The 26,104-nt window shown below is 42.1% G+C and overlaps 1 protein-coding gene across 1 annotated transcript in view; it reads left to right on the top strand.

The window, feature by feature from the left end:
• LOC133568160 (polypeptide N-acetylgalactosaminyltransferase 18-like) overlaps positions 1 to 25,437 on the top strand; it is a 71,991-nt gene extending 46,554 nt beyond the window's left edge. The window contains exons 9-11 of the mRNA XM_061919900.1: positions 729 to 824; positions 14,545 to 14,709; positions 21,447 to 25,437. Coding sequence (XP_061775884.1) covers positions 729 to 824; positions 14,545 to 14,709; positions 21,447 to 21,587 — 402 coding nt within the window. The 3' untranslated portion in view covers positions 21,588 to 25,437. The remainder of the gene's footprint in view (positions 1 to 728; positions 825 to 14,544; positions 14,710 to 21,446) is intronic.
• The last annotated feature ends 667 nt before the right edge of the window (positions 25,438 to 26,104 follow it).

Here is a 26,104-nt window from a genome sequence, read left to right as displayed (position 1 = left end):
TGACATTGTTTCATCCGGACCAGAAAGGGGAAGCAAACCATCCAGACTGTTATCGACGCAAAGTACAAAAGCCAGCATCTGTGATGGTATGGGGGTGCATTAGTGCCCAAAGCATGGGTAACTTACACATCTGTGAAGGCACCATTAATACTGAAAGGTACATACAGGTTTTGGAACAACATATGCTGCCATCTTTTTCATGGACGCCCCTGCTTATTTCAGCAAGACAATGCCAAACCACATTACAACAGCGTGGCTTTGTAAAAAAAAAAGAGTGCGGGTACTTTCCTGGCCCGCCTGCAGTCCAGACCTGTCACCCATCGAAAATGTGTGGCGCATTATGAAGCGTAAAATACGACAGCGGACTGTTCAACGACTGAAGCTCTACATGAAACAAGAATGGGAAATAATTCCACTTTCAAAGCTTCAACAATTAGTTTCCTTTATTGAGTGTTGTTAAAAGAAAAGGTGATGTAACACAGTGGTGAACATGCCCTTTCCCAACTACATTGGCATGTGTTGCAGCCATGAAATTTGAAGTTAATTATCATTTGCAACCAAAAAAAAGAAAACTATCAGTTTGAACATCAAATGTGTTGTCTTTGTAGTGCATTCAATTGAATATGGGTTGAAAATGATTTGCAAATCATTGTACCCTGAGTCATATCCCGGCCGTCATTTTCGAGCGTGAATAAAATCCACATTATTTTTTTTTTTCATCCTTGCAGTTAAAGAACAGTCTCAGGGATGACTTGTGTTTGGACCAGGGACCGAGCAGCGACAATATTCCCATCATGCACGTCTGCCACGGTTCGACAGCACAGGTGAGAGAACAGACAATATAACCAACAACGAACAAAAGCTACAAAACCACTATTTAGAGATATAAAGAATATTCATTATTATTGTCATCATTATTTAGTAAAACAATGGAAGCTAATATAGAAAGTGGAGATGTCCGATAATGGCTTTTTTGCAGATATTGTCCAACTCTTAATTAACGATTCCGATATCAACCGATACCGATATATATACAGTCGTGGAATTAACTTATTATTATTATTATAATGCCTAATTTTGCATTAAACAATGTAACAAGGTTTTCCAAAATAAACCAACTCAAGTTATGGAAAAAAAAAAGAAAAAAGCCATATTTATTATTGAAGTCACAAAGTGCTTTTTTTTTTTAACATACCTCAAAACAGCAGCTTGGAATTTAGGACAAGGGGGAGGGGCTAGCACTGGTGTATATTGTAGCGTCCCCGAAGAGTTAGTGCTGCAAGGGGTTGTGAATATTTCTTCTGTTCTGTTGGACGCTGCTGCTCCCAAGCTCTGGAACGACCTACCTCTGAGTGTTAGACAAGCCTCCTCTCTTCCTGTTTTTAAATCTTTCTTAAAAACATAATTTTATTCCTTGGCTTTTAACACTGAGTGAAGTGAAGTGAAGTGAATCATATTTATATAGCGCTTTTCTCTAGTGACTCAAAGCGCTTTACATAGTGAAACCCAATTTCTATGCAACATTTAAACCAGTGTGGGTGACACTGGGAGCAGGTGGGTAAAGTGTCTTGCCCAAGGACACAACGGCAGTGACGAGGATGGCGGAAGCGGGAATCGAACCTGCAACCCTCAAGTTGCTGGCACGGCCACTCTACCAACCGAGCTATGCTGCAAAGGCATCCCATTATACACCTGCTGTGAACCTGTTTTTATGTTGTATTTATTTATTTTTTATCATGTTCTGTTGTGTTGTGTTGTTTGTTCGGTTTTAGTATTATCTTTTAACAAGCCCATTGTACAGCGATGGCTACCTTGTGGTAAATGTTGAATGTGCTTTATAAATAAAGTTGATTTGATTTGATTTGATGTTGTGTTACGGTGCGGATGTACTCCCGAAACGGGTTTGTCATTCATGTTTGGTGTGGGTTCACAGTGTGGCGCATATTTGTGAAGTAGTGAAGTAATTATGTTTATATAGTGCTTTTCTCTAGTGACTCAAAGCGCTTTTACATAGTGAAACCCAATATCTAAGTTACATTTAAACCAATTTGGGTGGCACTGGGACATACCGTATTTCCTCGAATTACCTCAAAGCATATAGTATGCGCCTGCCTTGAATTACTGCCGGTTCAAACTCGCTTCCCAAAATAATTAGCGCATGCTTAGTATTACCGCCTGCTCAAACTCGTAACGTCACAAGTGACACTTCCCCTGTCATCATTTTCAAAATGTAGGAGGCTGATTTCAATACCGGTAATTTTGAAATCGCATTAAGGGAAGTGCTATTCAGTAGGATTTAAGGTCCAAGCTTACATCACACTCAAATTTTAACTGCATACCTTTGGTAAGTGTCGGAGTGAGAAGAGGTTTTAAATGAATTAGCGCCCCGGCGGCAATTCAAGGAAATATTGTACTTGCCAACCTTGAGACCTCCGATTTCGGGAGGTGGGGGGTGCGGGGTAGGGGCGTGGTCGGGGGTGGGGCGGGGGGCATTGTTGGGGGTGGGGCGTGGTTAAGAGGGGAGGAGTATATTTACAGCTAGAAAAGTGAAGATTTTAACTTATTTAAAACATGACATCGAAAATATATATTTATTGTGAGAAATCATTAAGATGACCAGTGTTTCCACAAATATAAATATCATTCATTATTAATAATAACATAGAGTTAAAGGTAAATTGAGCGAATTGGCTATTTCTGGCAATTTATTTAAGTGTGTATCAAACTGGTAGCCCTTCGCATTAATCAGTACCCAAGAAGTAGCTCTTGGTTTCAAAAAGGTTGGTGACCCCTGCCGTAGATGTTATTGTCACATTTGCATGTACAGGAGATGGCAGTATCGTCCTGTTTAAGAGTGTCACAACATTGCTGTTTACAGCAGACGAACTGCTTTACGGTAGGCGAAAACGTGACTGCTGTTGTTGTGTGTTGTTACCGCGCTGGGAGGACGGTAATGAAACTACCTAACAATGAACCCACATAAGAAACTAAGAACTCCCCCTCGATCATTCTACAGTTATAACTGTTTATATTGTGGCAAAGCAAAGCGGACGTGAAAACAGGCTGTCCTCACTCAGCTGGAGGGGGCGTGGCCTCCAGCACCACCTGAATTTCGGCGATTTTCGGGAAAAACATTTTCCCGGGAGGTTTTCGGGAGAGGCGATGAATTTCGGGAGTCTCCCGGAAAATCCGGGAGGGTTGGCAAGTATGCACAGGGAGCAGGTGGGTAAAGTGTCTTGCCCAAGGACACAACGGTAGTAAATAGGATGGTGGAAGCGGTTATCGGACCCTTACCCTCAAGTTGCTGGCACGGCCAATCTACCAACCGAGTTGTACCACCCCACATAGCCCCATTTGTATCAGTGTTAACGTTGTTTATACGCCCACCCCCAGTGTGACCTGTATGGCTGTTGACCAAGTATGCATTGCATTCACTTGTGTGTGTGACAAGCCTTGGATATTATTTGACTGGGCCGGCACGCAAAGGCAAATGGCGCTCTGTATTTCTCCCTACGTCCGTGTACATAGCGGCGATTTAAATAGTCGGAAATTTTACTTTTTGAAACCAATACTGATAATTTCCGATATTACATTTTAAAGCATTTATTGGGTGATAATATTGGTAGCCCGATATTATCGGACATCTCTAGTTTTGAGGCAGTGAATGTACTTATATTCCCTAATTTTGTGGAATAATTCATGTTGACTGAAAAGAAAGATGAATGTGTTATAATTAATATTAAATAATTACCTATTTATCCAGTGATTTTTATCATTACATAGCTCAGAATAGCGGGCGGCATAGCTCGGTTTGTAGAGTGGCCGTGTCAGCAACTTGAGGGTTGCAGGTTCGATTCCCGCTTGTACCATCCTAGTTACTGCCGTTGTGTCCTTGGGCAAGACACTTTACCCACCTGCTCCCAGTGCCACCCACACTGGTTTAAATGTAACTTAGATATTGGGTGTCACTATGTAAAGCGCTTTGAGTCACTTGAGAAAAGCGCTATATAAATATAATTCACTTCACTTCAGAATAAGGCCAACAAATCCCTTTGGAAATAATAAAGATTTCACATTCATATAACATGCTGTCTCTCCAATAAAATGAAGGTTACTGTTTTCTCGTTGCCCATGGATAATTCTAGAAGGATTAAGGAATGTGGGAATACAGCAGTTGGTTTCTCACCTAGGTCTTCAGCGATTTCCGACTTCAATATCGAGATTGTCGGGTTAAGTGAAACAAGATGACCGTCAAATGGTAAAACAATCGTGCAAACTGGCAAAACTATTAAATAGTCTGGCCTCCCAGACGATCTCTCCAAGGTTTCTCATAAACATTCACATTGACAACACACTGGGTATTGAGTTTTTCCTTGCCCTTATATGGGATCTGAACGGAGTGCAGCCCTTTGAGACACTTGTGATTTAGAGCTATATAAATAATCATTGCTTGATTGAAAATCTCAGCAAAAATGTCTCAACATGCTCAAGGACTATCTTAAAGCTGGAAGAGGCGAATAAATAGACTATAAATGACGTCTCATCCCCAGCTTTTCTACCCCAAATACCGTACTAAAATTGCAAGAAACAGCCCAGATAGCACGGCTATACCAGTGTTGGGGTCCCGAATGAGGTTTTCAAATTTCTTATGAGTTAAGATCAAATTTGCATCATCGGTTGCGCAATGAAGCAGACCGGGAAGTGAAGTGAAAGCTGCAGGAGACATTAAAATGAAATGAATCCTGGACCTGGCCACAAATGCAGAACGGGCCGCTTCGAAACAGGACATAAAAACCCTCCACAGAATCACAAAAATACAGAGTGGAAGAAGGAGATAGATTGCAAATGAAACTGTCAGGTTCAAACACTGATGACATCTATTAAAAAAGACAAAAGGCAAGGAATCAAACAGACAGAATTAAATTTGGACTCAATCTTGAGGAGAGACATGGCTACTGTACAACTGTACAGTCCTGCACCACGCTCTGATGAAAAAGGTTTACGACTCCTCTTTTATTTAGATATTCAATGTTTACGCAACAACACATTGTCACAAAAGAAATGGGGAGTATGTAAACTCATTGTTTTCGGTCACACTGAAGACAAAAGAAGAAGATGCCTCAGGCTTGGGCTCGTCCTGGATTCAGCTTCGGCAGGTGTTTGAGGACAATAGATAACCCCTCCCGTCTCATTCCAACGTACACAGCGGAATCTTCCAAGACTTTACTTGGTGCAACAAAGACAAGTCTCATTTGTTCACTGGAACTCAGAGAGTGGAAAGTTTTTTGATAATTTACATACAATTTTTCTGACAGAAACCAGAAACTACTTTCCAAAAGTACGATAATAATAACAACAACATTATCCTAGACCCACTCGACTAGAAAATTGTGTTAGATGTAAATATAAACGGAATACAATGATTTGCAAATCCTTTTCAACCCATATTCAGTTGAATATGCTGCAAAGACAACATATTTGATGTTCAAACTGATAAATATGTATATTTTTTTCAAATAATCATTACCTTTAAAATTTGATGACAGCAACACGTGACAAAGAAGTTGGGAAAGGTGGCAAAAAATACTGATAAGGTTGAGGAATGTTCATCAAACACTTATTTGGAACATCCCACAGGTGTGCAGGCTAATTAGGAACAGGTGGGTGCCATGATTGGGTATAAAAACAGCTTCCTAAAAAATGCTCAGTCTTTCACAGGAAAGGATGGGGCGAGGTACACCCCTTTGTCCACAACTGCGTGAGCAAATAGTCAAACAGTTTAAGAACAACGTTTCTCAAAGTGCAATTGCAAGAAATTTAGGGATTTCAACATCTACGGTCCATAATATCATCAAAAGGTTCAGAGAATCTGCAGAAATCACTCCACGTAAGCGGCATGGCCGGAAACCAACATTGAATGACCGTGACATTCGATCCCTCAGTATCAAAAACCGACATCAATCTCTGAAGGATATCACCACACGGGCTCAAGAACACTTCAGAAAAACCACTGTCACTAAATACAGTTTGTCGCTACATCTGTAAAAGCAAGTTAAAGCTCTACTATGCAAAGGGAAAGCCATTCATCAACAACATCCAGAAATGCCGCCGGCTTCTCTGGGCCCGAGATCGTCTAAGATGGACTGATGCAAAGTGGAAAAGTGTTCCGTGGTCTGACAAGTCCACATTTCAAATTGTTTTTGGAAACATCGTGTCATTCGGACCAAAGGGGGAAGCGAACCCTCCAGACTGTTATCGACGCAAAGTTCAAAAGCCAGCATCTGTGATGGTATGGGGGTGCATTAGTGCCCAAGGCATGGGAAACGTACACATCTGTGAAGGCACCATTAAGCACATTATCATGGACGCCCCTGCTTATTTCAGCAAGACAATGCCAAGCCACGTGCTCGATTGGTACCAGGCCTCAGAAGAATGTTTTATATATTTTTTTAATTTTTTATTATTTTTTGGTTATTTTTTTTTTTAATTATTAAATCAACATAAAAAACACACGATACACTTACAATTAGTGCACCAACCCCCCCCCCCAAAAAAATCCAGGATGTGGGAGTCCAAATGAACCAGGTGCGTGACATGACAGGTGAAAACTAATTGGTAGTCATGGAAACTAAAACAAACCAGGGTGCACAAATACAGGAACTAACGGAGTCAAAAACAAAACAGAACATAACTAAACAGAACATAATCCCAAAGACATGACACCCTTAGCCCCGTGGGAGAAAACAATCCTGCCATCTGCTGCCATCTAACATGAATAAAAATGGTGGAGAAATTAATTAGCCTGATGATCATTTAGATTGGGACACGCATGAACAGTTTTTTGGTGCAAAGTCCCAGGTTACTGCACAGCTGGAGTGGTATGAATATATTGTGGAGCTTCTGAATCGCTCTCTGAATCTAAAGCGCTGAAATGCCTCTCTTCAATCTGTTCTCTTATTTTCTGTGTCTAGAAGCTGAAAGAGAAAATGCTAATAAAATTCGTTGCTGACATTCAGCCATTCATCGGGTATTCAGAGCCACGTCCATCTATCCAGGACATGCAACACACAGACTTCGAGGACGGGCCTAATTGGAACATTAAAAGATAAACAGACTACACGAATACATTTGGATGCTGCGGCCCTCCTATGAGTCGAGGACAGGAGATAGAGAAAGGTTAATGAAAAGATCTGAACTGTTTCGGTCGACTGTTGTTCAAATCATGTTTTTTTCTTTGTTGTACGACTCAGTTTGCATCCGATCGAACGCATGCAAATTGCTCGACGTGAGGTGAAGGAGAAGCAGGAGTTGTGGAGCGTGAGGGGAGAAAGTACAAACATTCGCAGTTGTATTTTAGGAGAAAGTGTAAACACAATAACGACTTCTGGTAGGGAGCCCCCACCGGTAGGAGTAGAGGTCGGGGGGTTGGAGGTCACCGGACTCAAACCGATCACAGGAAATAGGTTAACTGGCCAAACAACCAAACACAAACCTAGGATTTTGTCCAGACTGACCGGCTCCGAGGCTAGAGTTATGAAGAGAGGGGGTCTTTGCCTAAAACAGACCTGGGCAACTATTTTGACTCGGGGGGCCAAATTTGGAGAATTTTTTTTTTCTCGGGACCGATATATCTATTTCCAGGAACAGGAATACAAAACCTCACGACAATGTCGGCTTGAATGCTAAAAACGTTATGACAGCCCGCCTTAAGAAACGGAATGTACCATTTTTTTTTACTGACTGAGACATCCAGAATGTACATGAAATTAATAAATAAGGAATTTACAATATTAACTATGAACGATAAAACGTATATCTGTATTTGGTCACAGAATCCTTTAGAGGATTATTCTACTACGTCAATCACAAACTCTCCAGAGAGTGGGGGCCTATGCTTGCAGGAGATTGAATAACTTAAAGGATGGCGGCAGTTGGATTTTAGGAGGAAGTGTAAACACAATAACGACTTCTGGTAGGAAGCCCCCACCGGTAGGAGTAGAGGTCGGGGGGTTGGAGGTCACCCGACTCAAACCGATCACAGGAAATAGGTTAACTGGCCAAACAACCAAACAAAAACCTGGGAGTTTGTCCAGACTGACCGGCTCCGAGGCTAGAGTTACGAAAAGAGGGGGTCTTTGTCTAAAACAGACCTGGGCAACTATTTTGACTAGGGGGCCAAATTTGGAGAAATTTTTTTTTCTCGGGACCGATATATCTATTTCCAGGAACAGGAATACAAAACCTCACGACAATGTCTGCTTGAATGCTAAAAATGTTATGATAGACCGCCTTAAGAAACGGAATTTACCCTTTTTTTTACTGAATGAGACACCCAGAATGTACATGAAATTAATGAATAAGGAATTTACGATATCAACTATGAACGATAAAACGTATATCTGTATTTGGTCACAGGATCCTTTAGAGGATTATTCTACTACGTCTATCAAAAACTCTCCAGAGAGTGGGGGCCTATGCTTGCAGGAGATTGAATAACTTAAAGGATGGCGGCAGTTGGATTTTAGGAGGAAGTGTAAACACAATAACGACTTCTGGTAGGAAGCCCCCACCGGTAGGAGTAGAGGTCGGGGGGTTGGAGGTCACCCGACTCAAACCGATCACAGGAAATAGGTTAACTGGCCAAACAACCAAACAAAAACCTGGGAGTTTGTCCAGACTGACCGGCTAAGAGGCTAGAGTTACGAAGAGAGGGGGTATTTGTCTAAAACAGACCTGGGCAACTATTTTGACTGGGGGGCCAAATTTGGAGAAATGTTTTTTTCCCGGGACCGATATATCTTTTCCAGGAACAGGAATACAAAACCTCACGACAATGTCTGCTTGAATGCTAAAAACGTTATGACAGACCGCCTTAAGAAACGGAATCTACCCTTTTTTTTACTGAATGAGACACCCAGGATGTACATGAAATTAATGAATAAGGAATTTACGATATCAACTATGAACGATAAAACGTATATCTGTATTTGGTCACAGAATCCTTTAGAGGATTATTCTACTACGTCTATCACAAACTCTCCAGAGAGTGGGGGCCTATGCTTGCAGGAGATTGAATAACTTAAAGGATAGCGGCAGTTGGATTTTAGGAGGAAGTGTAAACACAATAACGACTTCTGGTAGGAAGCCCCCACCGGTAGGAGTAGAGGTCGGGGGGTTGGAGGTCACCCGACTCAAACCGATCACAGGAAATAGGTTAACTGGCCAAACAACCAAACAAAAACCTGGGATTTTGTCCAGACTGACCGGCTCTGAGGCTAGAGTTACGAAGAGAGGGGGTCTTTGTCTAAAACAGACCCTGGCAACTATTTTGACTCGGGGGACCAAATTTGGAAAAAGGTTTTTTTCTCGGGACCAATATATTTATTTCCAGGAACAGGAATAGAAAACCTCACACCACAGTCTGCTTGAATGCTAAAAACGTTATGACAGACCGCCTTAAGAAACAGAATTTACCTTTTTTTTACTGAATGAGGCACCCAGAATGTACATGAAATTAATGAATAAGGATTTTACGATATTAACTATGAACGATAAAACGTATATCTGTATTTGGTCACAGAATCCTTTAGAGGATTATTCTACTACGTCTATCACAAACTCTCCAGAGAGTGGGGGCCTATGCTTGCAGGAGATTGAATTACTTAAAGGATAGCGGCAGTTGGATTTTAGGAGTAAGTGTAAACCTAATAACGACATCTGGTAGGAAGCCCCCACCGGTAGGAGTAGAGGTCGGGGGGTTGGAGGTCACCCGACTCAAACCGATCACAGGAAATAGGTTAACTGGCCAAACAACCAAACAACAAGCTGGGTTTTTGTCCAGACTGACCAGCTCCGAGGCTAGGGTTACAAAGAGAGGGGGTATTTGTCTAAAACAGACCTGGGCAACTATTTTGACTCGGGGGGCCAAATTTGGAGAAATGTTTTTTTCTCGGGACCGATATATTTATTTCCAGGAACAGGAATAGAAAACCTCACACCAAAGTCTGCTTGAATGCTAAAAACGTTATGACAGACCGCCTTAAGAAACGGAATTTACCCTTTTTTTTACTGAATGAGACACCCAGAATGAAATTAACGAATAAGGAATTTACGATATTAACTATGAACAATAAAACATATATCTGTATTTGGTCACAGAATCCTTTAGAGGATTATTCTACTAAGGTCAAAAGTGCACATGTCTATCACAAACTCTCCAGAGAGTGGGGGTCTATGCTTGCAAGAGATTGAATAACTTAAAGTATAGCAGCTGTTGGATTTTGGGAGAAAGTGTAAACACAATAACGACATCTGGTAGGAAGCCCCCACCGGTAGGAGTAGAGGTCGGGGGGTTGGAGGTCACCCGACTCAAACCGATCACAGGAAATAGGTTAACTGGCCAAACAACCAAACAACGACCTGGGCTTTTGTCCAGACGGACCGGCTCCGAGGCTAGAGTTACAAAGAGAGGGGGTCTTTGTCTAAAACAGACCTGGGCAACTATTTTGACTCGAGGGCCAAATTTAGAGAAAAAAAAAAAATCTGTGGACCACTATATCTATTTCCAGGAACATGAATACAAAACCTCATAACAATGTCCGATTGAATGCTAAGAACGTTATGACAGACCGCCTTAAGAAACGGAATTTAATTTAACATTTTTTTTTACTGAATGAGGCACCCAGAATGTACATGAAATTAACGAATAAGGAATTAACAATATTAACTATGAACGATAAAACATAAATCTGTATTTGGTAACAGAATCCTTTAGAGGATTATTCTACTAAGGTCAAAAGTGCACATGTCTATCACAAACTCTCCAGAGAGTGGGGGTCTATGCTTGAAGGATATTAAATAACTTAAAGGATGGCAGCAGTCGGATTTTAGGGGAAGTGTAAACACAATAACGACTTCTGGTAGGAAGCCCCCACCGGTAGGAGTAGAGGTCGGGGGGTTGGAGGTCACCCGACTCAAACCGATCACAGGAAATAGGTTAACTGGCCAAACAACCAAACAAAAAGCTGGGCTTTTGTCCAGACTGACCGGCTCCGAGTCTAGAGTTACAAAGAGAGGGGGTCTTTGTCTAAAACAGACCTGGGCAACTATTTTGACTCGAGGGCCAAATTTAGAGAAAAAAAAAAAATCTGTGGACCACTATATCTATTTCCAGGAACATGAATACAAATCCTCACAACAATGTCCAATTGAATGCTAAAAACGTTATGACAGACCGCCTTAAGAAATTAAATTTAACATTTGTTTTCACTGAATGAGGCAGCCAGAATGTACATGAAATTAATGAATAAGGAATTTACAATATTAACTATGAACGATCAAAGGTACATCTGTATTTGGCCATAGAATCCTTTAGAGGATTATTCTACTAAGGTCGAAAGTGCACATGTCTATCACAAACTCTCCAGAGAGTGGGGGCCTAAGCTTGCAGGAGATTGAATAACTTAAAGGATGGCAGCAGTCGGATTTTAGGAGGAAGTGTAAACACAATAACGACTTCTGGTAGGGAGCCCCCACCGGTAGGAGTAGAGGTCGGAGTGTTGGAGGTCACACGACTCAAACCGATCACAGGAAATAGGTTAACTGGCCAAACAACCAAACAACAAGCTGGGCTTTTGTCCAGACTGTCCGGCTCCGAGGCTAGAGTTACGAAGAGAGGGGGTCTTTGTCTAAAACAGACCTGGGCGACTATTTTGACTCTGGGGCCAAATTTGGAGAAAAAAATGTCTCTGGGGGCAGGTATATCTGTTTTTAGGAAAAACTAAAAAAAAATGTCTGATTGAATGCTAAAAATGTTATGACAGAGTGCCTTGAAAACAGTATGGAATTTTTTAATTTTTCTATGAACGATAAAACCTTGAATATTAACAACGTATGAACGTCACACCCCCTCTCGATCGACACATTTTACAATCAAGCGAAACGCAACAAAAGTGCAACAAACACCACAAACTTTGAACGCTGAGGGTGCTAATAAAACAACTACTATCTGACATATCTGATACATCACTAAGCTTTAAAACTTTGTTGTAAAAATCTCCTTCCGCATCTGTCCCTGACAACTGCATTTCAGGCTGGCCGCTCTGGAAAGACTGTGGAAACGCTCCCCACCCACACTGCTTGGTGCCTCGTCTGTGCTACCATGACTTACATTACCAGAATAACTGGTATATCATGCCAAAAGCGCAGATTCCAACCATTGAAATACTTTATATACTTATAGTTCAAGGGCCAGATTGAAAAGCTTAACGGGCCACTTGCGGCCCCCGGGCCTTAATTTTTCCAGGTCTGAGATAAAGGATCTGTCCGTGGTATTGTACAGTTCTGCTGTATATAAGCACTTTGGGGGACTTGCCAAAATTTCCTGTATTCTCTGGAACATTCCCAGTCAAAGCCCCTTGTTCATTGTCTTTCTGACTGAAGTTACGAAACTCTTGGATTGTGATGCTATTGTGTCAATGTTTCAATCAATCAATGTTTATTTATGTAGCCCTAAATCACAAGTCCTGATAATGTGCGCGCGTCCGCCACTGTAGTCTGTGGTTACACCGTAGTCATAAACGTCGTCTTTTTTCTCTATCTTCATATGTACCATTCATATACCGCTGTTGCCCTTTCTAATATAAAGTAGTGTAAAGTTTTAACTTAAATCTGTCAGTAGACTCGCTATCAAAGCACTAAAAACTGTAGTGGGTTTACATAATTCACCCACGGAATTTTAGTTTTTAGAGGTTTCCGGTCGGACGTTTTTCCACGGGACACATTTCCGGCGTTGTTGCATTCTTGAGCCACGGATGAAGATATGCCGCTCTGTTATTGATTTAAGTAAAGTCTGAATGTCATTAAAACAGTTAGCTCCATCTTTTGACACTTATTCCACTCCCGTCCTTGCACGCTACACCGCTACAACAAAGATGCCGGAGAAAGGGCGCCACGTAAAAAGACCGCCCACAAAACGGCGCATCCTGAAGAGACTGTCAAGAAAGCGACTTGAAGATGGTCTGTAAAACATCATCTATTCCATATTTTGACCAAAGAACCACCATTACATGTTCTGTAGACCAATCAATCATAAATCAATGTTTATTTATATAGCCCTAAATCACGAGTGTCTCAAAGGGCTGCACAAGCCACAACGACATCCTGAATGTCTATGAAAAACCTTGGAGAGGACTATAGATGTGGATGCAATGGAAGTCGAGTGGGTCGAGCATACTATTGTGAAAGTTCAGTCCATAGTGGATCTAACATAATAGTGAGAGTCCAGGACGGCCGGAGACCATCCTGAGCGGAGACAGGTCAGCAGCGCAGAGATGTCCCCAACCGATGCACCAGGGGTAGGTGAGCCTCCCAATTGCCAACCAGGAAAGGCTTCAGGAATACAACTAAAGTTACACAAAGACCATACTTGCCAACCCTCCCGGATTTTCCGGGAGACTCCTGAAATTCATCGCCCCTCCCGAAAACTTCCCAGGACAAATTTTCTCCGGAAAATCCCAAAATTCAGGCGGAGCTGGAGGTCACGTCCCCGCCAGCTCTATGCGGACCTGAGTGACGTGTCGACAGCCTGTTTTCACGTCCGCTTTCCCACAATATAAACAGAGTGCCTGCCCAATGACGTTATAACTGTAGAATGATCGAGGGCGAGTTCTTGGTTTCTTATGTGGGTTTATTGTTAGGCAGTTTCATTAACGTCCTCCCAGCGTGGCAACAACACACAACAACAGCAGTCACGTTTTCGTCTACTGTAAAGCAGTTTGTCTGCCGTAAACAGCAATGTTGTGACACTCTTAAACAGGATAATACTGCCATCTAGTGTACATGCATATGTGACAATAACATCTACGGCTTTTAGAGAGTACAGTGCACAACTGCGCACACAACTAGGATACGAAGCAGAAGAACGAGGAAGATACAGCCATGGCGACGCCGACAACGAGTAAGATGAAGAAGTACGCTTGTAAGTTCCAAGCCACAGCTGCGATTGGACCTGGATAGCCTCCGGGAAGAAGTAGTGTACCACCAATTGCTTGGCAGTGAAGATCTTCCTCAGGAAGCAAAGATTGACCAGTTTTGGGCCATGCTAAGATTCCAGACTCTAGTGCATTTGATGAAAGCACTTTTGTGCGTGCCACACATTAATGCATCATCAGAGAGGGTGTTCAGCATGGTTAGAAAAATAGTGACAGAGAATACAACAAGGATGGACAATTCAACCCTTAACTCAACAATGAGTAGATGAGTGTTATGTGTGTGAATGTGTAAATAAATGAACACTGAAATTCAAGTATTTCTTATATATATATATGAAATACTTGACTTGGTGAATTCTAGCTGTAAATATACTCCCGACCACGCCACCCCCAACCCCCCACCTCCCGATATCGAAGGTCTCAAGGTTGGCAAGTCAGACAAAAACCAAAAACCCGAAGACTCACCATAATTAGGACGGGAAGAAACACCAAGCACGGGAAGAAGAACACAAAAGTCCAAAACAGTCACGATGTCAATGTGCTTTGCCTGCAGAACGCGTACTACAGCAGCTCCCAGCAGCTTCACCTGGGAGGGTTGAGTCCAACCATCGATGACACCGACAACAAGTGTCTGGTGGAAGTGAACAGCAAGCCCAGACTGCTGGAATGCACGTACGCGGCCAGCAAACGCATGAAACTAAGCTGGACCTTCATGCAGGTAAGATACGATTTTGAACCCATTGTTTTCACTGCAAGCCTTGTTTCCCTTTCACACAGGCCAGTGTCGGACTTTCTTTGGCGTTTACAAACACACAGAGCAGTTGGAAATTCCTTATTTGCATCAGACAATCATGTGACGTCAACTGTCACCTGACATTCATGTTTGTGTTGAACTTTATTTGAATGAGTATATCCGTTCGGCCATCGTGTTCAATGGAGAAGTCTGATCTACCCAATTTTCAGACAGCATACCCCTTCCCCTTCGAGCTGTCCTGGATGAACTGAAATTGTCATGTCTTGTGATCATGTTTTGTTGAGTTATGTTCTTTTACTTCAAGACTCCATTAGTTCCTGTTTTTTTACGCTCCCTTGTTTGGTCACCATGTCAACTTATTAGTTTCACCGGCCTCGCGTGTTGGACATCGGACTGGTGGTCCGGTCAGATGGCCATGGATGACGTACTGGCTGTCCAGAATCGGGACCCAGGATGGACCGCTCGTCCAGAGTCCGGACATCTGCCTCCGCTGTGGACGGGACTCTCGCTGCTGTGTTGGATCCGCTTTGGACTGGACTCTCGCGGCTGTGTTGGATCCACTATGGATTGAACTTTCACAGTATCATGTTAGACCCGCTCGACATCCATTGCTTTCGTCCTCTCCAAGGTTCTCATCGTCATCATTGTCACCGACGTCCCACTGGGTCTGAGTTTTCCTTGCCCTTATGTGGGCCTACCGAGGATGTCGTAGTGGTTTGTGTTGTGGTTTGTGCAGCCCTTTGAGACACTAGTGATTTTTTTGTAGTTCAAAGTATCAAAGTATCGATACATATTTTGGTACCCGTACCAAATTATTGGTGTCAGGCCAACCCTAGTTTGAACACTCATGTTTCATATAAACCAAAGGTGTTAAATTCAAGACCCACATACCCACATGTCGTGGTCCTTTAACTTCCTAGTTCAGCCTGTGCACCTTCACCAGATAATAGTTAGAAAATTAATTGCGAGTACGAATCCAGCTGCACACTACAAAAACATGAAGAACAACAAACACTGACCTTCTCTGAGGAACTCAACGCAAGGCATGAAAACTCAGGGTTACTCTTGTCTGCTCTTAGAAGTGGTCAACACATTCAGTCCCATGGTTAGAAGGAGCTTTTGTAACCTGCAACCTATTTTTATTTATGTATCAAACAATATATGACAAGAATATGTTTGAATCAAAATGAATGGTCACCCCAAAAATTGGAACGGAATTGAACTGTGAGTCATTGTAACCCTCATATTCCTAACTAAAAAGCCCTAGACACCTGTCCATGGTAGGCTACTAATGCATGGGAAATAAGCTTGCTCGGAACTTCAAATGAAATGGAGCATTTACTGTACCACCACATTTCCCCAAGCCTTGCAGAACCTTGCCCCCATTTCCAGCACTCCTGGTACCTGGGGAGCAAATTAAGAAAATGGTGATGAGGAAAACTAAACGTAAATTCCACCTTTTGAGAGCACCTGATACAAGCCGACACTTCCACTGTACACGCATTCACCCACCAGCCTTGTATAATATCTCCCAGAAAAATACCAGAAGAGAATCAATACAATGAATGATCATATTGATTTTAAAGCAAATGAAGCACCAGTACACGGGTACGGCGTGGCGCGGTTTGGAGAGTGGCCGTGCCAGCAACCTGAAGGTTCCTAGTTCACTCCCCAGCATACTTGCCAACCTTGAGACCTCCGATTTCGGAGGGTGGGGGGTGGGGAGGGCGTGGTCGGGGGTGGGGCTGAGGCGTAGTTGGGGCGGGGGGCGTGATTAAGACGGGAGTATAATTCACCAACTCCAGTATTTCATTTATATTTCATATACTGTATATATATACATGTATATGTATGAAATACTTGACTTTCAGTGAATTCTAGATATATATTTATTTTATTATATAAATATAAAAATAAAAGAAATAAATGAATTTCAGACGGCACCTATCAAATACACAGTAATAAAAACACAGTGGTTCTACTAACTGTACTGTGCTTGCTGGTTACTCAAATAAAAACAACAACACTTACCTTTCACTAATTGAGTAACCTTTGTTCTGTCATTTGCATACTGGCGAGAGTCACTTGCCGTCACCACGTAAATCGTTGGCCAATCAAAAAGCGACCCCATAACGCTATAGCCAACATTCACCAGGAGATGGCGACAGACAACATAGAATCACTCTATTACAGAGGGCGTCGCCATGGCTGTAACTTCCTCGTTCTTCTGCTTCGTCTCCTTGTGTGTGCAGTTTTTCATTAAAATCCGTAGATGTTGTAACGTGATTGGGCAGACAAGCTGTTTATATGGTGGGAAAGCGGGCGTGAAAACATGCTGTCCCCACTCACGTCTGCATGGAGCTCGAGGGGGCGTGGCCTCCAGCTCCGTAGAATTTCGGGAGATTTTCGGGAGAAAATTTCTTCCGGGAGGTTTTCGGGAGAGGTGCTGAATTTCCGGAGTCTCCTGGAAAATCCGGGAGGGTTGGCAAGTATGATCCCCAGCTTCTACCAATCTATTCATGTCCGTTGTGTCCTTGAGCAAGACACTCCACCGTTGCTCCTGATGAGTCATGGTTAGCGCCTGTCAGGCTTGGTCAAAAGATAGGACTCTGATGCAGAATAGGGATTAATTAGGCAGGCTTTTATTTTGAAAGTGTTTGGGTTGTCCCTGACATTTTGGTTGTATTTTAGTTTTTCCTCTGTTTTATTTCCTGTCAGCGCTCTTATTTTGGTTCAGTTTCCTGCTTGTCTCTCCGAGTCTAGTTTTTCCTCTGAGCAGGTGATTTGCACCCTAACACACCTGTTGTCAATCAGCCGGCTACTATTTAAACCTGCTTTGCCCTCCAGTCAGGGCTGCAGTATTGTCGTTGTAGCTGTAGCTGTAGCTGTAAGCTGTATCTTGAATACTGATAGCTGTTAGCTGTCTTCTAGTTTCTGTTTTCCTGGTATCCTGTCTCCTGTCTCCAAGCTCCTGGTTTGTGTTTTGCTTTAATTTTTTGAACATTGAATCATGTTTTCCTGCACCAAACCTGCCATCTCTGCATCTCGAGGTTCGTCACCAACAATTCGTGACAATTAAAAGCTTTCTTTCACCTCCAGAGTCAGGGCAATTCAATATAGGCTGTAACTAAACTAGTCGGCGAGAAAGGTTCCAAAAAAAAAAGGAACAACCGAAAATCACTGCGAAAGGAGGAAAACACAAAAAACAATAACAAACTTTCCTTGGCGCCGTATATTCTATGAAATTTATTGTAAACAAAAAACCCTCCAACCGGAGGAAGAAACAATGGCTATGAAACTTCTACACTGTCTCTAATCTAATAAAGATTAACAAAAAATGTCACTCCAAAAATTGAGGAAGAGGAAGAACTGTAAGAAAAACTGAAAATTCACCACATCGGCTGAAAAACTAAATAACGCAAAATCAATCTGCTGAGGAGGAGAAAGAGACAACTCAAAATATCAACGAAGGAATTCAGGATCAAGGTATTCAAACACGAGACGAGGCAAGGCATGGACAGGAATCTAGAAAGGCACGAATAAACGAGACAATCTGGCACGGGACCAAGGGAGGCGTGGGCTTATAAGAGACATGAGGGTAATGGGGAACAGGTGGAAACAATCAGGGCGTTTTGTCATTTCGAGAGGAGTTACTTTTCAAATTAAAACATACAATTCACAAGACAGAAGAAACCAGGACACGACATCCCTCACCGCGGTGTTGTGAATGCGTGTGTGAATGGGTGAGTGTGGAAATAACTACAAGTATAACCCCTTTCCCTCTGATGAAAGCATGTCAGTGTGTTGTGGAGCAAATTAACATAACTGAGGAATCTTTGGAACAAATTCATACATTTATGCATTCGCAGGTCCATCTTTCAGTCCATCTCTCAGTCCATTGGATTTATGACAAGAATTTCCAAATTATTGGATAGGCTCCTGCACCCCCCGTGACCCCAAAAAGGGACAAGCAGTACAAAATGGATAGATGAATATCATAGTTTCCATACTATCATCAAAATGTTACATTTGCTAAACATGTTGAAATTCATAATTATATTAAGTTTTACTTAAAGAACAAAAATACACTAGGGCTGTCCAAATTTTTTGATGTGAGGGCCGCTTTGAACCAAAATAATTTGGGCGTGGGCCAAACGCCGTAACAATTTACACATACATCTATACACACACATATATAGCCTATACATAGATGTGTGTACATATTACATATCCATCCATCCATCCATCCATCTTCTTCCGCTTATCCGAGGTCGGGTCGCGGGGGCAGCAGCCTAAGCAGGGAAGCCCAGACTTCCCTCTCCCCAGCCACTTCGTCTAGCTCTTCCCGGGGGATCACGAGGCGTTCCCAGGCCAGCCGGGAGACATAGTCTTCCCAACGTGTCCTGGGTCTTCCCCGTGGCCTCCTACCGGTTGGACGTGCCCTAAACACCTCCCTAGGGAGGCGTTTGGGTGGCATCCTGACCAGATGCCCGAACCACCTCATCTGGCTCCTCTCGATGTGAAGGAGCAGCGGCTTTACTTTGAGTTCCTCCCGGATGACAGAGCTTCTCACCCTATCTCTAAGGGAGAGCCCCGCCACCCGGCGGAGGAAACTCATTTCGGCCGCTTGTACCCGTGATCTTGTCCTTTCTGTCATAAACCAAAGCTCATGACCATAGGTGAGGATGGGAACGTAGATCGACCGGTAAATTGAGAGCTTTGCCTTCCGGCTCAGCTCCTTCTTCACCACAACAGATCGGTACAACGTCCGCATTACTGAAGACGCCGCACCGATCCGCCTGTCGATCTCACGATCCACTCTTCCCCCACTCGTGAACAAGACTCCTAGGTACTTGAACTCCTCCACTTGGGACATGGTCTCCTCCCCAACCCGGAGATGGCACTCCACCCTTTTCCGGGAGAGAACCATGGACTCGGATTTGGAGGTGCTGATTCTCATTCCGGCCGCTTCACACTCGGCTGCGAACCGATCCAGTGAGAGCTGAAGATCTTGGCCAGATGAAGCCAACAGGACCACATCGTCTGCAAAAATATATATATACACTATATATCGTTGGCGATCACTCCAAACGAGTATGATTGTCCTTCTGTTAGTGGGATTGCCTTCAGGAGAACGCCTGTGCGTGAAATCTTTTAAAGTGGGGAGACTGGTGCACAGACAGCCACCACACTGTCCTTGGCAAAGAGAAGGCCAGGGTCCAATGGCATGGAGACAAAGACAATTGGGGGCCCATCTTTGCTGCAGCCTTCCTCTGCCTTTTTGACCGTTCTATAGTTTCAATGCAACCAAAATGTACTGTATATATATATATATATATATATATATATATATATATATATATATATATATATATATATATATATATATATACAGTACATTTTGGTTGCATTGAAACTATAGAACTGCCTTTTTGACCGTTCTATAGTTTCAATGCAACCATATATATATATATATATATATATATATATATATATATATATATATATATATATATATATATATATACAGTACATTTTGGTTGCATTGAAACTATAGAACGGTCAAAAAGGCAGATATATATATATATATATATATATATATATATATATATATATATATATACAGTACATTTTGGTTGCATTGAAACTATAGAACGGTCAAAAAGGCAGAGGAAGGCCTTTAAGTCTTTAAGTAGAAGCATTTAAGTCTCACCTTAAAACTAATTTGTATACTCTAGCCTTTAAATAAACCCCCTTTTTAGACCAGTTGATCTGTCGTTTCGTTTCTTTTTCTCCTCTGTCCCACTCTCCCTTGTGGAGGGGGTCCGGTCCGGTGGCTATGGATGAAGTACTGGCTGTCCAGAGTCGGGACCCAGGATGGACCGCTCGGCTGTGTATCGGCTGGGGACATCTCTGCGCTGCTGATCCGCCTCCTCTTGGGATGGTTTCCTGTTGGCTCCACTATGGACGGGACTTTCGCTACTGTGTTGGATCCACAGTGGACTGGACTCTCACGGTTGTGTTGGATCCACCATGGATTGAACTTTCACAGTATCATGTTAGACCCGCTCGACATCCATTGCTTTCGGTCCCCTCCAAGGTTTCTCATAGTCATCATTGTCACCGACGTCCCTCTGGGTGTGAGTTTTCCTTGCCCTTATGTGGGCCTACCGAGGATGTCGTTGTGGTTTGTGTTGTGGTTTGTGCAGCCCTTTGAGACACTGGTGATTTAGGGCTATATAAATAAACATTGATTGATTGATTGATTGAACGATATATATATATATATATGTTTATATGTGTGTATTTTGGTGGATCCTTGGTGACAGCATAGTCCTCAATGGGTTTAACAAAAGCACAAACAACCGGCAACAAAAGAAGGTCGGATTGGCGCAGTTGGGAGAGTGGCTGTGCCAGCATCCTGAGGGTTCTTGGTTCAATCCCAACCTTCTACCATCCTAGTCACGTCCGTTGTGTCCTTGAGCAAGACACTTCGCCCTTGCTCCTGATGGGACCTGGTTAGCGCCTTGCATGGCAGCTCCCGCCCGTGAATGGGTGAATGTGGAAATAGTAACAAAGCGCTTTGGGTCTTTAAAAAGTCAGAAAATTGCCATACAAGTATCACCCATTTACCATTTAACGTTAACCTGAAATTGCGTGCTTCCTCGTTCTCTAATCAGTGCTTTTACTTCTCTCTCCAGGATGGGTCCATCCAGAACAAAGAGTCCCGGCAGTGTCTGGAGATGGTGGAACATGATCAGCCAGAGTCGGGTTTCCAATTGGTTATTCAGGACTGCGGCGGACAAAAATGGACCATCACAAACGTGCTGACTGTCCTGTGAACTCTTTTTGCCACACCAGAAAACTCTGTAAGCCAATGCCAACCCAAAGTGATGGACTAGAGTCACTGCTCTTCAGTTCTGGTTTGAATAAGAGTTGAATTCCCTAATTAGTATTTCTCACACAGACTCAAGTGAGCAGATGTCCACAGTTCATTAAATTAGTCAGTACCTCCAGGATTTCACATTCGCGCCAATTCACGCAAATTCAACCAAACCTCTGGCAATATAGGGAACGTGTGGACACCTTGGACGTAACACCCTTCACTTTACCCATGAAATGGGTCTGCTAAGCTCCACTTTTGGGTCAGAATGACGAGGCTACCGATTTGTGACAATCTGGTTGAGTAATCGACGATGACAAGGATATAGCGGTGTCCATGAGACGATTTTGGCAACGGCCCCACAATGTCCATAGCCATCAGCAGAGGCGGGTAGAGTAGCCAGAAATTGTACTCAAGTAAGAGTACTGTTACTTTAGAGATTTATTACTCAAGTAAAAGTAAGGAGTAGTCACCCAAATATTTACTTGAGTAAAAGTAAAAAGTATGTTGAGAAAAAACTACTCAAGTACTGAGTAACTGATGAGCAACCTGATTACGGCAAAAAATAATGCACAAAAACATAAAAATAGCAATGAGCAAATTCAGAGCCAGGAATATCTCTTAAGCAACTAAAACAATAATATATATTAAATAATAGTACATCAAAATCAAATTAAAAAAATGGCACATCTAGCCACAATAACTTAACAGCACCATAGCCTCAGTAGGCATTCATTGATTTGATTGATCGATTGATTGATTACAACTTGTAATGGTAGATTGTACAGTACAGTACATATTCCGTACAATTGACCACTAAATGGTAAAACCCCAATAAGTTTTTCAACGTTTATCAATTACCTAGTAAATGACCAAGTCGAGGTGATCTACCTCATATATACATACACATACACATATCATACATACACAAATCATATATATATATATATATATATATATATATATATATATATATATATATATATATATACATACATTTATATATACAGTATATCATTCATATGTATTTATTTTGCCGTTTTTGTTCACACGTTGAAGGTGTTTTAATGAATATACATGCATGTTTAACATATAGATTCCTATCTTTCATGAAGACAAGATTATAAGTTGGTGTATTACCTGATTCTGATGACTTGCATTGATTGGAATCAGACGTCCATGTTTTCAAATGGAGGAGAAAAAAAGTTCCTCTTTTCTGTCTAATACCCCATGAAAGTCGTTGGTTTTTGGCATCTTATCTGTCCAGCTTCCATATTTGTTTTTATACACTTTACAAGAAATACATTGGCGGCAAACTCTGTAGTTTGCTAGCTTGTTTGCGCTGGCTTTCGGAGACTCTTATTTTGTTAGCGCAGCCGCGATGGAGCGGCACTTTTATTGTGAAGACAGGAACTGTGCGATCATTCTTTAGACTTTTGACAGGAAGTACGGTTGAAATAAATTGTGTCTTTTTTCCTTTACACTTTTGATTGATTGAAACTTTTATTAGTAGATTGCACAGTACAGTACATATTCCGTACAATTGACCACTAAATGGTAACACCCCAATAAGTTTTTGAACTTGTTTAAGTCGGGTCATGTGACCGCCTGGCTCTGTTTGATTGGTCCAACGTCACCAGTGACTGCATGTGATTGGTGAAACACAGGCATGCGTAGATTCTACTTTGAAGCTCTGTCATTAACCAAAACAAACATTAATAGATCGATTAAAAAAAAAGTAGCGAGTAGCGAGCTGAATGTAGATAAATGGAACGGAGTAAAAGTAGCGTTTTTTCTCTATAAATATACTCAAGTAAAAGTAAAAGTATGTTGCATAAAAACTACTCGTAGAAGTACAATTTATCCCAAAAGTTACTCAAGTAAATGTAACGGAGTAAATGTAGCGCGTTACTACCCACCTCTGGCCATCAGTGAAAATGGCATCTCAATAATAGTAAGGGGTATGAGGGGATCCCAGACATTCCGGACAGTTGTGACCAAAGTCCTCGACGGCTCGCTTCACCCTAGGCCAATAAAAACGTGCAACCACTCGGTCGTAGGTCTTCTGGGCTCCCAGATGAGCCCCTATTTGGTGGGAGTGAGCGAGGTACAACACCCGAGTGACGTAACTTTTCAGCACTTATAGTTGTTCGACAACTCCGCCCCCTAGCTTTTGCACTTTGGTACAACAGGCCCGCTTTTACCAAAAAATGAAGATAGGACATCCCACTCACCGCACAGACCAGTTGACCGTCTATGGTGGTGATGCTTTGGCGGGCCATTTCCAGGTTCGGGTCAGCCCATTGGGCTGTGGCGTACTCGCTTTGATGTGGATTCCCCTCGACTGTCATGAGTGGGAACTCAGAGAATGGGTCTTCACTGGCTGGAGTGGTCTCTCCCCCACTGGCGTCTCTTTCAGATGCTCCACTTCCTGGTGAGGCTCCTACAGGTGCTCAGAAGGTGGGGAATGCAGTCTGCGGGCGCCGGTCCCGGCTTCTTGTTTGTCGGGGAGGATTCGAGCGGCGGCGTCCTGGGTTCCAATACCGCTGGAAGAGGACACAATCCGTGCCTATCAGAGGAGGGCCAGGTAGGTTGGGGATCACCCCAGCAGCCCTAACGGCGTCTCCACGGAGGGTCTGGACCCCGAAATGGCTGACCGGGTCTGCTAAGCTCTGCTTTCGGGCCAGAATGACGAGGCTACCGATTTGTGAGAATCCGGTTGCTTTTTTAGTTTGCAGAACACAACCGGAACCGTCCATCACTTCTACTATTACTATACAGTGCTCGCACTACCACTCTCTCTCTCTTCACTCGCCCACTCGCTCACTGGCGTCGCTCACCCACCACATTACCATTCTCGCAAACACACATACGCTACTCTCCTAACATAGTTAGCCAGCTCATTGTTATGCATTTATAGATATGTCGACGGGCAAACCGCTAATATTTGGTCTCAAGCCAATCAGCTGAGTTCAAACCGCCCACGGGACGTAAACTAACGCAAGATAAATTACTGAATTTTGTAACAAATTTCTCCAATTTGTGTTATCTTTAACAATGTGTTTCACCTCCTATGTATGTGTATATATGTATACGTATGTATGTATTTATGCGTATGTGTATATTCAAAATCGATTGTTTTTTTCAATTCAACACTATTCTCGATTCAAAAACGATTTTTTTCCCGATTTAAAAGGATTCTCTATATGTTCAATACATAGGATTTCAGAAGGATGTACCCCAGTCTGCTGACATGCAAGCAGAGTAGTAGATTTTTGTAAAAAGCTTTTATAATTGTAAAGGACAATGTTTTATCAACTGATTGCAATAATGTAATTTTTTTTAACTATTAAACGAACCAAAAATATGACTTATTTTATCTTTGTGAAAACATTGGACACAGTGTGTTGTCAAGCTTATGAGATGCGATACAAGTGTAAGCCACTGTGACACTGTTGTTCTTTTTTATTATTTTTATAAATGTCTAATGATAATGTCAATGAGGGATTTTTAATCACTGCTATGCTGAAATTATAACTAATATTGATACTGTTGTTGATAATACTCATTTTTGTTTCACTACTTTTGGTTTGTTCTGTGTCGTGTTTGTGTCTCCTCTCAATTGCTCAGTTTATTGCAGTTCTGAGTGTTGCTGGGTCAGGTTTGGTTTTGGAATTGGATTGCATTTGTACGGTATTGCTTTGTATTGTTTGTTGGATTGACAAAAAAAACAACAAAGAAATAAAAATAAAAAAATCGATTTTTTTAAAATGAGAAGCGCGATTCAAATTCGAATTGATTTTTTCCCAAACCCCTAATATATATATATATATATATATATATATATATATATATATATATATATATATACATACACACACATACTCACATACATATATATATATGTGTTTGTTCGTATATATATATATATATATATATGTGTGTGTATACACACACTAATATATATATACTGTATCTATGTGTGTATTTATGTTTATACTGTATGTAAATGTATATATGTGTATGTATGAACAATTTTGCAGATCAATAAAGTTGGTCTAAGTCGAAATGGATATGTGTTTACATGTCTATATATACACTATATTAGGTGTCCCAATCACAGGTGTAAAAAAATTTAAGCATTTAGGCGTGGAGACTGTTTCTACAAACATTTGTGAAAGAATGGGCCGCTCTCAGTGATTTCAAGCGTGGAACTGTCATAGGATGCTACATGTGAAACAAATCCAGTCATGAAATATCCTCGCTCCTAAATATTGCAAAGTCAACTGTGGGCTTTTTGATAAGAACATGGAAGAGTTCCGGAACAACAGCAACTCAGCCACCAAGTGGTGGGCCACGTAAACTGACAGAGAAGGGTCAGCGGATGATGTAGGGCATAGTGCAAAGACTTTCTGCACAGTCAGTTGCTACAGAGCTCCAAACTTCATGTGACCTTCCAATTAGCCCACGTACAGC

Source organism: Nerophis ophidion, linkage group LG14, assembly GCF_033978795.1.
Source record: "Nerophis ophidion isolate RoL-2023_Sa linkage group LG14, RoL_Noph_v1.0, whole genome shotgun sequence".
In the NCBI taxonomy this organism is placed as follows: domain Eukaryota; kingdom Metazoa; phylum Chordata; class Actinopteri; order Syngnathiformes; family Syngnathidae; genus Nerophis; species Nerophis ophidion.
The sequence above is the reverse complement of the archived record's forward strand: the minus strand, read 5'-3'. Positions and strand labels throughout refer to the sequence as shown.